The 14,865-nt window shown below is 41.5% G+C and overlaps 1 protein-coding gene across 3 annotated transcripts in view; it reads right to left on the bottom strand.

The window, feature by feature from the left end:
• LOC141051534 (beta-arrestin-1) overlaps positions 1–14,865 on the bottom strand; it is a 243,229-nt gene that overhangs the window by 126,801 nt on the left and 101,563 nt on the right. Inside the window, exon 1 of one of the 3 annotated variants that reach the window (XM_073548496.1) lies at positions 11,798–12,024. The exons of the other annotated variants lie outside the window; for them this stretch is intronic. Coding sequence (XP_073404597.1) covers positions 11,798–11,814 — 17 coding nt within the window. The 5' untranslated portion in view covers positions 11,815–12,024. Of the gene's footprint in view, positions 1–11,797; positions 12,025–14,865 lie in introns of those variants that run through there. 3 annotated transcript variants of the gene reach the window in all.

Raw genomic sequence — 14,865 nt, 5'->3', positions numbered from 1 at the left:
ACACATAGTACACATCACTGTAGAGTCCATATAATAGTGCACATCACTGTAGTGTCCATATAATAGTACACATCACTGTAGGGTCCATATAATAGTACACATAGTACACATCACTGTAGTGTCCATATAATAGTGCACATAGTACACATCACTGTAGTGTCCATATAATAGTACACATAGTACACATCACTGTAGTGTCCATATAATAGTACACATCACTGTAGGGTCCATATAATAGTACACATCACTGTAGTGTCCATATAATAGTACACATAGTACACATCACTGTAGTGTCCATATAATAGTGCACATCACTGTAGTGTCCATATAATAGTACACATAGTACACATCACTGTAGTGTCCATATAATAGTGCACATCACTGTAGTGTCCATATAATAGTACACATCACTGTAGGGTCCATATAATAGTACACATCACTGTAGCGTCCATATAATAGTACACATCACTGTAGTGTCCATATAATAGTACACATCACTGTAGTGTCCATATAATAGTACACATAGTACACATCACTGTAGTGTCCATATAATAGTACACATAGTACACATCACTGTAGTGTCCATATAATAGTACACATCACTGTAGTGTCCATATAATAGTACACATCACTGTAGTGTCCATATAATAGTACACATCACTGTAGGGTCCATATAATAGTACACATCACTGTAGCGTCCATATAATAGTACACATCACTGTAGGGTCCATATAATAGTACACATCACTGTAGCGTCCATATAATAGTACACATCTCTGTAGTGTCCATATAATAGTACACATCACTGTAGTGTCCATATAATAGTACACATAGTACACATCACTGTAGTGTCCATATAATAGTACACATCACTGTAGTGTCCATATAATAGTACACATCACTGTAGCGTCCATATAATAGTACACATAGTACACATCACTGTAGCGTCCATATAATAGTACACATCACTGTAGTGTCCATATAATAGTACACATCACTGTAGTGTCCATATAATAGTACACATAGTACACATCACTGTAGTGTCCATATAATAGTACACATCACTGTAGTGTCCATATAATAGTACACATCACTGTAGTGTCCATATAATAGTACACATCACTGTAGGGTCCATATAATAGTACACATCACTGTAGCGTCCATATAATAGTACACATCACTGTAGGGTCCATATAATAGTACACATCACTGTAGCGTCCATATAATAGTACACATAGTACACATCACTGTAGCGTCCATATAATAGTACACATAGTACACATCACTGTAGCGTCCATATAATAGTACACATCACTGTAGTGTCCATATAATAGTACACATCACTGTAGTGTCCATATAATAGTACACATAGTACACATCACTGTAGCATCCATATAATAGTACACATCACTGTAGTGTCCATATAATAGTACACATCACTGTAGCGTCCATATAATAGTACACATAGTACACATCACTGTAGTGTCCATATAATAGTACACATAGTACACATCACTGTAGCGTCCATATAATAGTACACATCACTGTAGTGTCCATATAATAGTACACATCACTGTAGTGTCCATATAATAGTACACATCACTGTAGGGTCCATATAATAGTACACATCACTGTAGCGTCCATATAATAGTACACATCACTGTAGTGTCCATATAATAGTACACATCACTGTAGTGTCCATATAATAGTACACATCACTGCAGGGTCCATATAATAGTACACATCACTGTAGCGTCCATATAATAGTACACATCACTGTAGGGTCCATATAATAGTACACATCACTGTAGCGTCCATATAATAGTACACATAGTACACATCACTGTAGCGTCCATATAATAGTACACATCACTGTAGAGTCCATATAATAGTACACATCACTGTAGGGTCCATATAATAGTACACATCACTGTAGTGTCCATATAATAGTACACATCACTGTAGCGTCCATATAATAGTACACATCACTATAGTGTCCATATAATAGTACACATTACTGTAGTGTCCATATAATAGTACACATAGTACACATCTCTATAGTGTCCATATAATAGTACACATTACTGTAGTGTCCATATAATAGTACACATAGTACACATCTCTATAGTGTCCATATAATAGTACACATTACTGTAGAGTCCATATAATAGTACACATCACTGTAGCGTCCATATAATAGTACACATCACTGTAGCGTCCATATAATAGTACACATCACTGTAGTGTCCATATAATAGTACACATCACTGTAGCGTCCATATAATAGTACACATCACTGTAGCGTCCATATAATAGTACACATCACTGTAGCGTCCATATAATAGTACACATCACTGTAGCGTCCATATAATAGTACACATCACTGTAGTGTCCATATAATAGTACACATCACTGTAGGGTCCATATAATAGTACACATCACTGTAGCGTCCATATAATAGTACACATCACTGTAGGGTCCATATAATAGTACACATCACTGTAGCGTCCATATAATAGTACACATAGTACACATCACTGTAGCGTCCATATAATAGTACACATCACTGTAGAGTCCATATAATAGTACACATCACTGTAGGGTCCATATAATAGTACACATCACTGTAGCGTCCATATAATAGTACACATCACTGTAGCGTCCATATAATAGTACACATCACTGTAGTGTCCATATAATAGTACACATCACTATAGTGTCCATATAATAGTACACATAGTACACATCTCTATAGTGTCCATATAATAGTACACATCACTATAGTGTCCATATAATAGTACACATCACTGTAGTGTCCATATAATAGTACACATCACTGTAGCGTCCATATAATAGTACACATCACTGTAGCGTCCATATAATAGTACACATCACTGTAGTGTCCATATAATAGTACACATCACTATAGTGTCCATATAATAGTACACATAGTACACATCTCTATAGTGTCCATATAATAGTACACATCACTGTAGCGTCCATATAATAGTACACATCACTGTAGCGTCCATATAATAGTACACATCACTGTAGTGTCCATATAATAGTACACATCACTATAGTGTCCATATAATAGTACACATCACTGTAGTGTCCATATAATAGTACACATCACTGTAGTGTCCATATAATAGTACACATCACTATAGTGTCCATATAATAGTACACATCACTGTAGTGTCCATATAATAGTACACATCTCTATAGTGTCCATATAATAGTACACATCACTGTAGCGTCCATATAATAGTACACATCACTGTAGTGTCCATATAATAGTACACATCACTGTAGTGTCCATATAATAGTACACATCACTGTAGTGTCCATATAATAGTACACATCACTGTAGCGTCCATATAATAGTACACATAGTACACATCACTGTAGTGTCCATATAATAGTACACATAGTACACATCACTGTAGCGTCCATATAATAGTACACATCACTGTAGAGTCCATATAATAGTACACATCACTATAGTGTCCATATAATAGTACACATCACTGTAGTGTCCATATAATAGTACACATCACTGTAGTGTCCATATAATAGTACACATCACTGTAGTGTCCATATAATAGTACACATCACTGTAGCGTCCATATAATAGTACACATCACTGTAGCGTCCATATAATAGTACACATCACTGTAGCGTCCATATAATAGAACACATCACTGTAGTGTCCATATAATAGTACACATCACTGTAGCGTCCATATAATAGTACACATCACTGTAGTGTCCATATAATAGTACACATCACTGTAGTGTCCATATAATAGTACACATCACTGTAGTGTCCATATAATAGTACACATCACTGTAGTGTCCATATAATAGTACACATCACTGTAGTGTCCATATAATAGTACACATCACTGTAGTGTCCATATAATAGTACACATCACTGTAGCGTCCATATAATAGTACACATCACTGTAGAGTCCATATAATAGTACACATCACTATAGTGTCCATATAATAGTACACATCACTGTAGTGTCCATATAATAGTACACATCACTGTAGTGTCCATATAATAGTACACATCACTGTAGTGTCCATATAATAGTACACATCACTGTAGCGTCCATATAATAGTACACATCACTGTAGCGTCCATATAATAGTACACATCACTGTAGCGTCCATATAATAGAACACATCACTGTAGTGTCCATATAATAGTACACATCACTGTAGTGTCCATATAATAGTACACATCACTGTAGCGTCCATATAATAGTACACATCACTGTAGTGTCCATATAATAGTACACATCACTGTAGTGTCCATATAATAGTACACATCACTGTAGCGTCCATATAATAGTACACATCACTGTAGCGTCCATATAATAGTACACATCACTGTAGTGTCCATATAATAGTACACATCACTGTAGTGTCCATATAATAGTACACATCACTGTAGCGTCCATATAATAGTACACATCACTGTAGTGTCCATATAATAGTACACATCACTGTAGCGTCCATATAATAGTACACATCACTGTAGCGTCCATATAATAGTACACATCACTGTAGCGTCCATATAATAGTACACATCACTGTAGTGTCCATATAATAGTACACATCACTGTAGTGTCCATATAATAGTACACATCACTGTAGCGTCCATATAATAGTACACATCACTGTAGCGTCCATATAATAGTACACATCACTGTAGGGTCCATATAATAGTACACATCACTGTAGTGTCCATATAATAGTACACATCACTGTAGGGTCCATATAATAGTACACATCACTGTAGTGTCCATATAATAGTACACATCACTATAGTGTCCATATAATAGTACACATCACTGTAGCGTCCACATATTATTCCTCTCATCCACCTGTCGCCTTATAGAGAGGGAGCAGCTGCGCCCCGTGGATTTCTGAAGATACGATCTCCTCACATTGGTGGTCCGGAGCCCCTCCAGATCTAATCCCCTTATCAGTGATAATCTAATTATAGCGGCGGACAGATCTGATCCGCCGCCGTGTGATTCATGCATTAAACTTCTCCCAAGCTGTTCACCGCCACTAATCCTTATCCGCAGCGGGGTGGTGGTGGTGGCGGTGTCACCGTGGGGCCCACGACGCGCGCTCCCTGATACTCTACTATCAGAGAACCATCAAGTCTCTACAGCTTCAGCTTTTCTCAATCATCTCAAATTCCATATAGCGGAGCTGGATTAACGTCAGATGTGACCCTCCTGTCCACTTCTCCACCCCCAATATGGTGCAGTGAAAAATAACCATTATAGTGTATAGATACACCGTGGGTGACGTACAGCGCCTAAATATCAGACCCATATCCTGCACAAATAATACACACAGTAACCACAAAATAAGTGTGCACGCAATACAACCAGACAGTCCTCAAATTATACTATCAGACAATGCTTAACTAATATAGTATACGTGCTGCCAAAGCAAGCAATGCTACCATACTGTCTTTTCAAATAAAATATGCATACAGTTTTTAAATAATACCGCAATACTATGCTCAACTGATACTACCACTCAGAGATCCAATAATAAGGCAATACAGTACTCAAATAATACCAATATATAGTGCTCAAATAATATCACCATACAGTGCAAAAAAACATCATATAGTGCACAAATAATACCACCATACAGGGCTGAAAATACCGCCATTCTGTGCTTCAACAATACCATACAGTGCTCAAAAATACCACCATACTGTGCCTTAATAATACCACTGCTCAAGTAATACTGCAATATAGTGGTCCAAAAATTCATCCATACATTGCTCAAATAATGCTGCTATACAGTGCTCAAATAATAATACCCCCATACAGTGCTCAAATAATACCACCACATAGTGCACAAATAATACCACCATATAGTTGTCAACTAACATTGCAATACAGCACTTATATAGCACCTCTAATCTATGCGCAGAGTTTTACCATATAGTGTTAAAATAATACCATCATTTAATGCTCTAAAAATATCATAATGAGATTAAATAAAAACTGCCATTCAGTGCTATAATAATACTGCAATACAGTGTTCAAATAACACCATCATACAGTACTTAATAATACAGCCATAACCAGAGTAAAATGTACTGTCATACAGTGATCAAACATTGCTGCCAGAAAGTGCGTAAAAAATGCCAAAACATAAACTAATGACGGTGTATAAATAATACCGCAGTACGATTGCTAGAAGTGACCACAAGCCATGAGCCACATAGGACTTCCCCGCCAGTAGCGTTGGCTAATCCGCCAGGGGTAACGACACAGTTTGCAACACACAGACATCGAGCAGGACATCGGCCTCAGCCTCGGCTCCGCTCTCTGGGTGAAGCCACTGCCCCAGAACCACAACTCTAATGGCGTGTATACTTCTGGCTTTTCTTTATGCTGCCCCTTTTGTCTAGAATGCTCTACCTCACTCTTCTCTTCGTGCTGCACCTTCACTCTGGAAAGATCTTCCCAATTCAGCAGGAAGCAACACAAGAGCCTCAATGTCCAAACATCAAGTGAACGGAGATGGAAACGTCCGTTCCTTCACTCGTCCCTCAGATTGTAAGCTCTTTGGTCAAGGCGCTCCCTGATCATTGCCAGGTTGTTGGTGACATTGCTTGCGAACCATTTTATAAAGATAATTCTAAGAGAAATAGTCCGCTGTCTCGGATCTCAGGGGTTGGCACTTTCTGTCTCGGAATGTTCGCGCTTTATTGGCGACAATTCATTCTTATTTCAGAATTTATCGGAATTTTCACTTTTCCGCTCCGATCTCTCACTTTCACAAATCTCACGACTATCTCTCTTTCATCTTTTATGTGATGTGCACTTTTTATTTCACAGATCTCGGTTTTAGTTTATGATTTTCACGTTTTTTTTTTTTTTTTCTTACTTTTTATCTCAGAATTTTAACTTTTTGCCTATTTTCACTTCAATCAAAACTCTTCCAGCTCATTCCATTTTTTTTACATTTTGGTCTCAGAACTTTTTCTCGCGGAGTTCTCAGTTTTTATCTGAAATCTCGCACCTTTTATTCCATTTTTTTTTCTTTTTCTCCTTGAACCTTCATCCCTAAATCCTCACGTTATGACTCGTAGGACTTTTTTCTTTACGTGATATTGATCGTGAGCAGAGTCAAGAACTTGTGAACTAAGGTAAAGTCTTCTAATATTTTTTTTTTCTACCAATTTAACATAACGTAGCATAAAAATGTAAAAACCACCATTTTCTCCTTCCGGAAGCTGAAGTCCGTTCTCAGAACATCGCCGGGACTGAAGCCTCCACAGGGCTTACAAGGGTTTTCCACGGTTATGGCTTAACGCGTGAACATATGGTTGCCCTCCTCCCCAGGTCCAAGCTGGCTTACTGACTGCAGCACATCACCGCTGCAGGCAATCACTAACCTCAGCAGCTCTCTCACGGCAGATAACCCTAGACGCTAAGCTCAGTGATCGGCAGCAGCGGTGATGAACTCTATAGTGGTGACGTCACAGCTGCAGCCCCCGATCGTATTGGTGGTGGAGAGCTGGCGAGGACCCGGTTTGGGGGGGGGGGGGTGCGCTCCATCAGTCTTTCTTGTTTTTGAAGGACACATGTTTGATCATGGAGATCGCCGTCCCCACGGCTGCACGTGACATCAGAGACTTTCTGCCACAATCTAGAGCAGGTTCCTGGCTTCCAATCCGACCAAGACGATTCTGAAATGTTTTCAACCACTTTTCTAACCAGACAATAAGTGGAAAAGACTGCGGGCGTCTCAGTGCCGGCCTCAGTGACTCTGCCCCAAGGGGATGGCCCAAAAATGTCCAACACCACAGAAGAGAGAAAAAATGGAAAAAAAATAACAATGAGTAAAAAATGAAGAACTGAAAAAAGAACAGAGCAAACCAGTGACAAGTAACTATACGACCCTACAGCAAAACTAGAAGGAGGGTCCAGTCCCGTCATCATCACCTTCAGCAGCAAATTCAGAACATGAAAAGCTTAGGATTATTTTGATCACCGTAATGCACCAGCATAATGCACACAGTGATGTCACAGTACAGGGATAATGCACACGGTGATGTCACAGTACAGGGATAATGCACACAGTGATGTCACAATACAGGGATAATGCACACAGTGATGTCACAATACAGGGATAATGCACACAGTGATGTCACAATACAGGGATAATGCACACAGTGATATCACAGTTCAGGGATAATGCACACGGTGATGTCACAATACAGGGATAATACACACAGTGATGTCACAGTACAGGCATAATGCACACGGTGATGTCACAATACAGGGATAATGCACACGGTGATGTCACAATACAGGGATAATGCACACGGTGATGTCACAGTACAGGCATAATGCACACGGTGATGTCACAGTACAGGCATAATGCACACGGTGATGTCACAGTACAGGGATAATGCACACAGTGATGTCACAATACAGGGATAATGCACACAGTGATGTCACAATACAGGGATAATGCACACAGTGATGTCACAATACAGGGATAATGCACACAGTGATATCACAGTTCAGGGATAATGCACACGGTGATGTCACAATACAGGGATAATACACACAGTGATGTCACAGTACAGGCATAATGCACACGGTGATGTCACAATACAGGGATAATGCACACGATGATGTCACAATACAGGGATAATGCACACAGTGATGTCACAGTACAGTGATAATGCACACAGTGATGTCACAATACTTGGATAATGCACACAGTGATGTCACAATACAGGGATAATACACACAGTGATGTCACAATACAGGGATAATACACAGTGATGTCACAGTACAGGCATAATGCACACGGTGATGTCACAATACAGGGATAATGCACACAGTGATGTCACAATACAGGGATAATCCACACAGTGATGTCACAGTACAGGGATAATGCACACAGTGATGTCACAATACAGGGATAATGCACACAGTGATGTCACAGTACAGGGATAATGCACACGGTGATGTCACAGTACAGGGATAATGCACACGGTGATGTCACAATACAGGGATAATGCACACAGTGATGTCACAGTACAGGCATAATGCACACGGTGATGTCACAATACAGGGATAATGCACACGGTGATGTCACAATACAGGGATAATGCACACAGTGATGTCACAGTACAGGGATAATGCACACAGTGATGTCACAATACAGGGATAATGCACACAGTGATGTCACAATACAGGGATAATGCACACAGTGATGTCACAGTACAGGGATAATGCACACAGTGATGTCACAGTACAGGGATAATGCACACAGTGATGTCACAGTACAGGGATAATGCACACAGTGATGTCACAATACAGGGATAATGCACACAGTGATGTCACAGTACAGGGATAATGCACACAGTGATGTCACAATACAGGGATAATGCACACAGTGATGTCACAATACAGGGATAATGCACACAGTGATGTCACAACACAGGGATAATGCACACGGTGATGTCACAGTACAGGCATAATGCACACGGTGATGTCACAGTACAGGGATAATGCACACGGTGATGTCACAATACAGGGATAATGCACACAGTGATGTCACAATACAGGGATAATGCACACAGTGATGTCACAATACAGGGATAATGCACACGGTGATGTCACAGTACAGGAATAATGCACACGGTGATGTCACAGTACAGGGATAATGCACACGGTGATTTCACAATACAGGGATAATGCACACGGTGATGTCACAGTACAGGGATAATGCACACGGTGATGTCACAGTACAGGGATAATGCACACAGGGATGTCACAGTACAGGGATAATGCACACGGTGATGTCACAGTACAGGGATAATGCACACGGTGATGTCACAATACAGGGATAATACACACGGTGATGTCACAGTACAGGCATAATTGCACACGGTGATGTCACAATACAGGGATAATGCACACGGTGATGTCACAGTACAGGGATAATGCACACAGTGATGTCACAATACAGGGATAATGCACACAGTGATGTCACAATACAGGGATAATGCACACAGTGATGTCACAGTACAGGGATAATGCACACAGTGATGTCACAGTACAGGGATAATGCACACAGTGATGTCACAATACAGGGATAATGCACACAGTGATGTCACAATACAGGGATAATGCACACAGTGATGTCACAATACAGGGATAATGCACACGGTGATGTCACAGTACAGGGATAATGCACACAGGGATGTCACAGTACAGGGATAATGCACACGGTGATGTCACAGTACAGGGATAATGCACACGGTGATGTCACAATACAGGGATAATACACACAGTGATGTCACAGTACAGGCATAATTGCACACGGTGATGTCACAATACAGGGATAATGCACACGGTGATGTCACAGTACAGGGATAATGCACACAGTGATGTCACAATACAGGGATAATGCACACAGTGATGTCACAATACAGGGATAATGCACACAGTGATGTCACAGTACAGGGATAATGCACACAGTGATGTCACAGTACAGGGATAATGCACACAGTGATGTCACAATACAGGGATAATGCACACAGTGATGTCACAATACAGGGATAATGCACACAGTGATGTCACAGTACAGGGATAATGCACACAGTGATGTCACAATACAGGGATAATGCACACAGTGTTGTCACAATACAGGGATAATGCACACAGTGATGTCACAATACAGGGATAATGCACACAGTGATGTCACAGTACAGGGATAATGCACACAGTGATGTCACAGTACAGGGATAATACACCAAGGGATGTCACAGCACAGGGATAATACACCCAGGGATGTTACTGTACAGGGATAATGCACACAGTGATGTCACAATACAGGGATAATGCACACAGTGATGTCACAGTACAGGGATAATACACCCAGGGATGTCACAGTACAGGGATAATACACCCAGGGATGTCACAGTGCAGGGATAATGCACACAGTGATGTCACAATACAGGGATAATGCACACGGTGATGTCACAATACAGGGATAATACACACGGTGATGTCACAGTGCAGGCATAATTGCACACGGTGATGTCACAGTGCAGGCATAATTGCACACGGTGATGTCACAATACAGGGATAATGCACACAGTGATGTCACAGTAAATGGATAATACACATAGTGATGTCACAGTACAGGGATTATGCACACAGTGATGTCACAGTACAGGGATAATTACACACAGTGATGTCACAGTACAGGGATAATTACACACTTGACATACGAGTGGCAGTGCGCTTCCTTTTCTGCTCCACACCTGTGATAACCGTTAAACGTCTTTTGCCCATCAAAACTCTATGCTTTATAACATGAAACAATCCATAAAACCTTTGCATTAGGGATGGAAGAAGCTGCATTCATGTGAATGATTTCTATACATTTTATTTCTATTATTGCTGCAAATAAACAAACATCAGTCTGGAATCTCTTAAAGGGACAGACCCCCAACAAATCTCCACCATAGCAGACATTTACTCCATCCTCCATAAACCCCTCCTGGCCCTCTACATTCTCTATAGACATACGCCAATCTGTTTCCCGTCCGTTGGGGGCTGCGGATGACACCTGTCAGGAATAGATATAGGGGGATTATGAAGGGAGGCGAAAAAACTACCCCCCCCCCCCCCCCCCCCCCCGTTGTGTGTGCAGGCAGTCACCCTGCAGGGCTGAGCCCTTGGCATAGAGCAGCGATGGTGGAGGTTGGAACTTACAGGAATATATTCTCCATGGGAAGGCTGCGGTGCGGCTCTGGCTGGCGGTTCTCGATGCCTCAGCGCCGTCTTCCTATGTAGCTGCCGCTGTCAATCCGCACATAATCCATTTAGCAGTGTGCGCTGACATCGCTCAGGAGCACGGAGGTGCGCGCCGCTCCGAAATACACGTTCTCATCCCTCTCCAATGCGACCGGCTCCATCCCCCTCCGCCCCTCTCCGCTCCTTATTGATGCAGTGAAAGCCACAAATGCTGCAGCACAAGCCTCACACACAGCGGGATTTGGGGGCTTTTTTTTTACGCTTTTCCATTTTTATTACTCCGGTGCCTCCGCCGTATTGTGCTCAGATGGGGACAGGGCTGGGATAATAACCGTCTGCAGCCTGTGGAGCGGGGCCTGAAGAATGGAGGAAGGAAATCTCCACCGCCGAGTAATGATCCCTGCAGCAGGAAAATGCAATCAAGAGACATGTCGGATGTGGTCAATAACGACTTGGTAGGAGGACAGTAATTAGGAGAGCGGGACTGTACCAGTAATGATAGATAGATAATAGATACAGCAGGTACGGAAAGTATTCACACCCCTTTACATTTTTCACTCTTTGTTTCATTGCAGCCATTTGGTAAATTCAAAAAGTTCATTTTTTCCTCATTATTGTACACTCTGCACCCCATCTTCACTGAAAAAAACAAATGTAGAAATTTTTGCAAATTTATTAAAAAAAAGTAAAACTGAAATCTCACATGGTCATAAGTATTCAGCCCCTTTGCTCAGACACTCATATGTAAGTCACCTGCTGTCCATTTCCTTGTGATCCTCCTTGAGATGGTTCTACTCCTTCACTGGAGTCCAGCTGTGTGTAATTACACTGATAGGACTTGATTTGTAAAGGCGCACACCTGTCTATATAAGGCCTCACAGCTCCCAGTGCTTGTCAGACCAAATGAGAATCATGAGGCCAAAGGAACTGGCCAAGGAGCTCAGAGACAAAATTGTGGCAAGGCACAGATCTGGCCAAGGATACAAAAGAATTTCTGCAGCACTCAAGGCTCCTAAGAGCAGAGTGGCCTCCATAATCCTTAAATGGAAGAAGTTTGGGACCACCAGAAGTCTTCCTAGACCTGGCCGTCCAGCCAAACTGAGCAATCGTGGGAGAAGAGCCTTGGTGAGAGAGGTAAAGAAGAACCCCAAGATCACTGTGGCTGAGCTCCACAGATGCAGTAGGGAGATGGGAGAAAGTTCCACAAAGTCAACTATCACTGCAACCCTCCACCAGTCAGGCATTTATGGCACAATGGCCGACAGAAGCCTCTCCTCAGTGCCAGACATATGAAAGCCTGCATAGAGTTTGCTAAAAAACACATGAAGGACTCCCAGACTATGAGAAATAAGATTCTCTGGTCTGATGAGACGAAGATAGAACTTTTTTGGTGATAATTCTAAGTATGTGTGGAGAAAACCAGGCACTGCTCATCACCTGCACAATACAATCCCAACAGTGAAACATGGTGGTGGCAGCATCATGCTATGGGGGTCTGTTTTAGCTGCAGGGACAGGATGACTGGTTACCATTAATGGAAACATGAATGCAGATAAGTACAGAGATATCCTGGATGAAAGCCTCTTCCAGAGTGCTCTGGACCTCAGACTTGGCCGAAGGTTCACCTTCCAACAAGACAATGACCCTAAGCACACAGCTAAAATAACAAAGGAGTGGCTTCAGAACTACTCTGTGACCATTCTTGACTGGCCCAGCAAGAGGCCTGACATAAACCCAACTGAGCATCTCTGGAGAGACCTGAAAATGGCTGTGCACCAACGTTCACCATCCAACCTGACGGAACTGGAGAGGATCTGCAAGGAAGAATGGCCGAGGATCCCAGAATCCAGGGGTGAAAAAGTTGTGGCATCATTCCCAAGAAGACTCATGGCTGTTCTAGCTCAAAAGGTGCGTCTACTCACTACTGAGCAAAGGGTCTGAATACTTATGGCCATGTCATATTTCAGTTTTTCTTTTTTAATAAATTTGCAAAAGAATTTCTACATTTCTGTTTTATCAGTCAGGATGGGGTGCAGAGTGTACAATAATGAAGAAAAATGAACTTTTTTTGAATTTACCAAATGGCTGCAATGAAACAAAGAGAAAAATGTAAAGGGGTCTGAATACTTTCCGTACCCTCTGTAAATAGATATATAATAGATAGATAATAGATATAGATAGATAGGCAGGCCGCCCATCCTGGGTGCCTTCCTTGCATAATGTACCCCAAGCTAAGTCCCTTCCTATACAAGTCAGACATTTCCTATAGTTCTTGGACCAGGTTTGCACACACTGCAGCAGGGATTTTGGCCCCCACTTCCTCCATACAGATATTCTCCAAATCTTTCAGGTTCCAGGGCTGCCTTTGGGAAACATTGAGTTTCAGCTCCCTCCAAAGATTTTTTATTGGGTTCAGCTCTGGAGACTGGCTAGGCCACTCCAGGACATTGAAATGCTTCTTATGGAGCCGCTCCTTAGTTGTCCTGGCTGTGTTTTTCAGGTCATTGTCATGCGGGAAGACCCATCCACGACCCATCTTCAATGCTCTTACTGAGAAAAGGATGTTGTTGACCAAAATCTAGCGATACATGACCCCATCCATCCTCCCTTCAATATGGTGCTGTCGTCCTATCCCCTTTGTAGAAATGAACCCCCAAAGTATGTTTCCCCCACCATGCTTCACAGTTGGGAAGGTGTTCTTGAATTGTACTTATCCTTCTTTTTCCAAAAAAGATAGTGAGTTCAGTTGATACAAAACAATTCTATTTTGGTCTCATCTGACCACAATGACCCTCTCCCATGCCTCCTTTGAATTATCCAGATGGCCATTGTTGAACTTCAAACAAGCCTGGACATGTGATGGTGTGAGCAGGGGGACCTTGCGTGCCCTGCAGGATTTTAATCCATAATGGTGTAGTTGCTAATGGTAATGTTTCAGACTGTGGTCCCAACTCTCTTCAGGTCATTGATCAGGTCCTCCCGTGTAGTTCTGGGCTGATTACCAACCGTTCTCAGAATAATCCTTA

Source organism: Dendrobates tinctorius, unplaced genomic scaffold, assembly GCF_039654945.1.
Source record: "Dendrobates tinctorius isolate UK_male_01 unplaced genomic scaffold, ASM3965494v1 ptg000157l, whole genome shotgun sequence".
NCBI lineage: Eukaryota > Metazoa > Chordata > Amphibia > Anura > Dendrobatidae > Dendrobates > Dendrobates tinctorius.
Note: the sequence above shows the minus strand (reverse complement) of the source record. Positions and strands in the feature narration are given on the sequence as shown.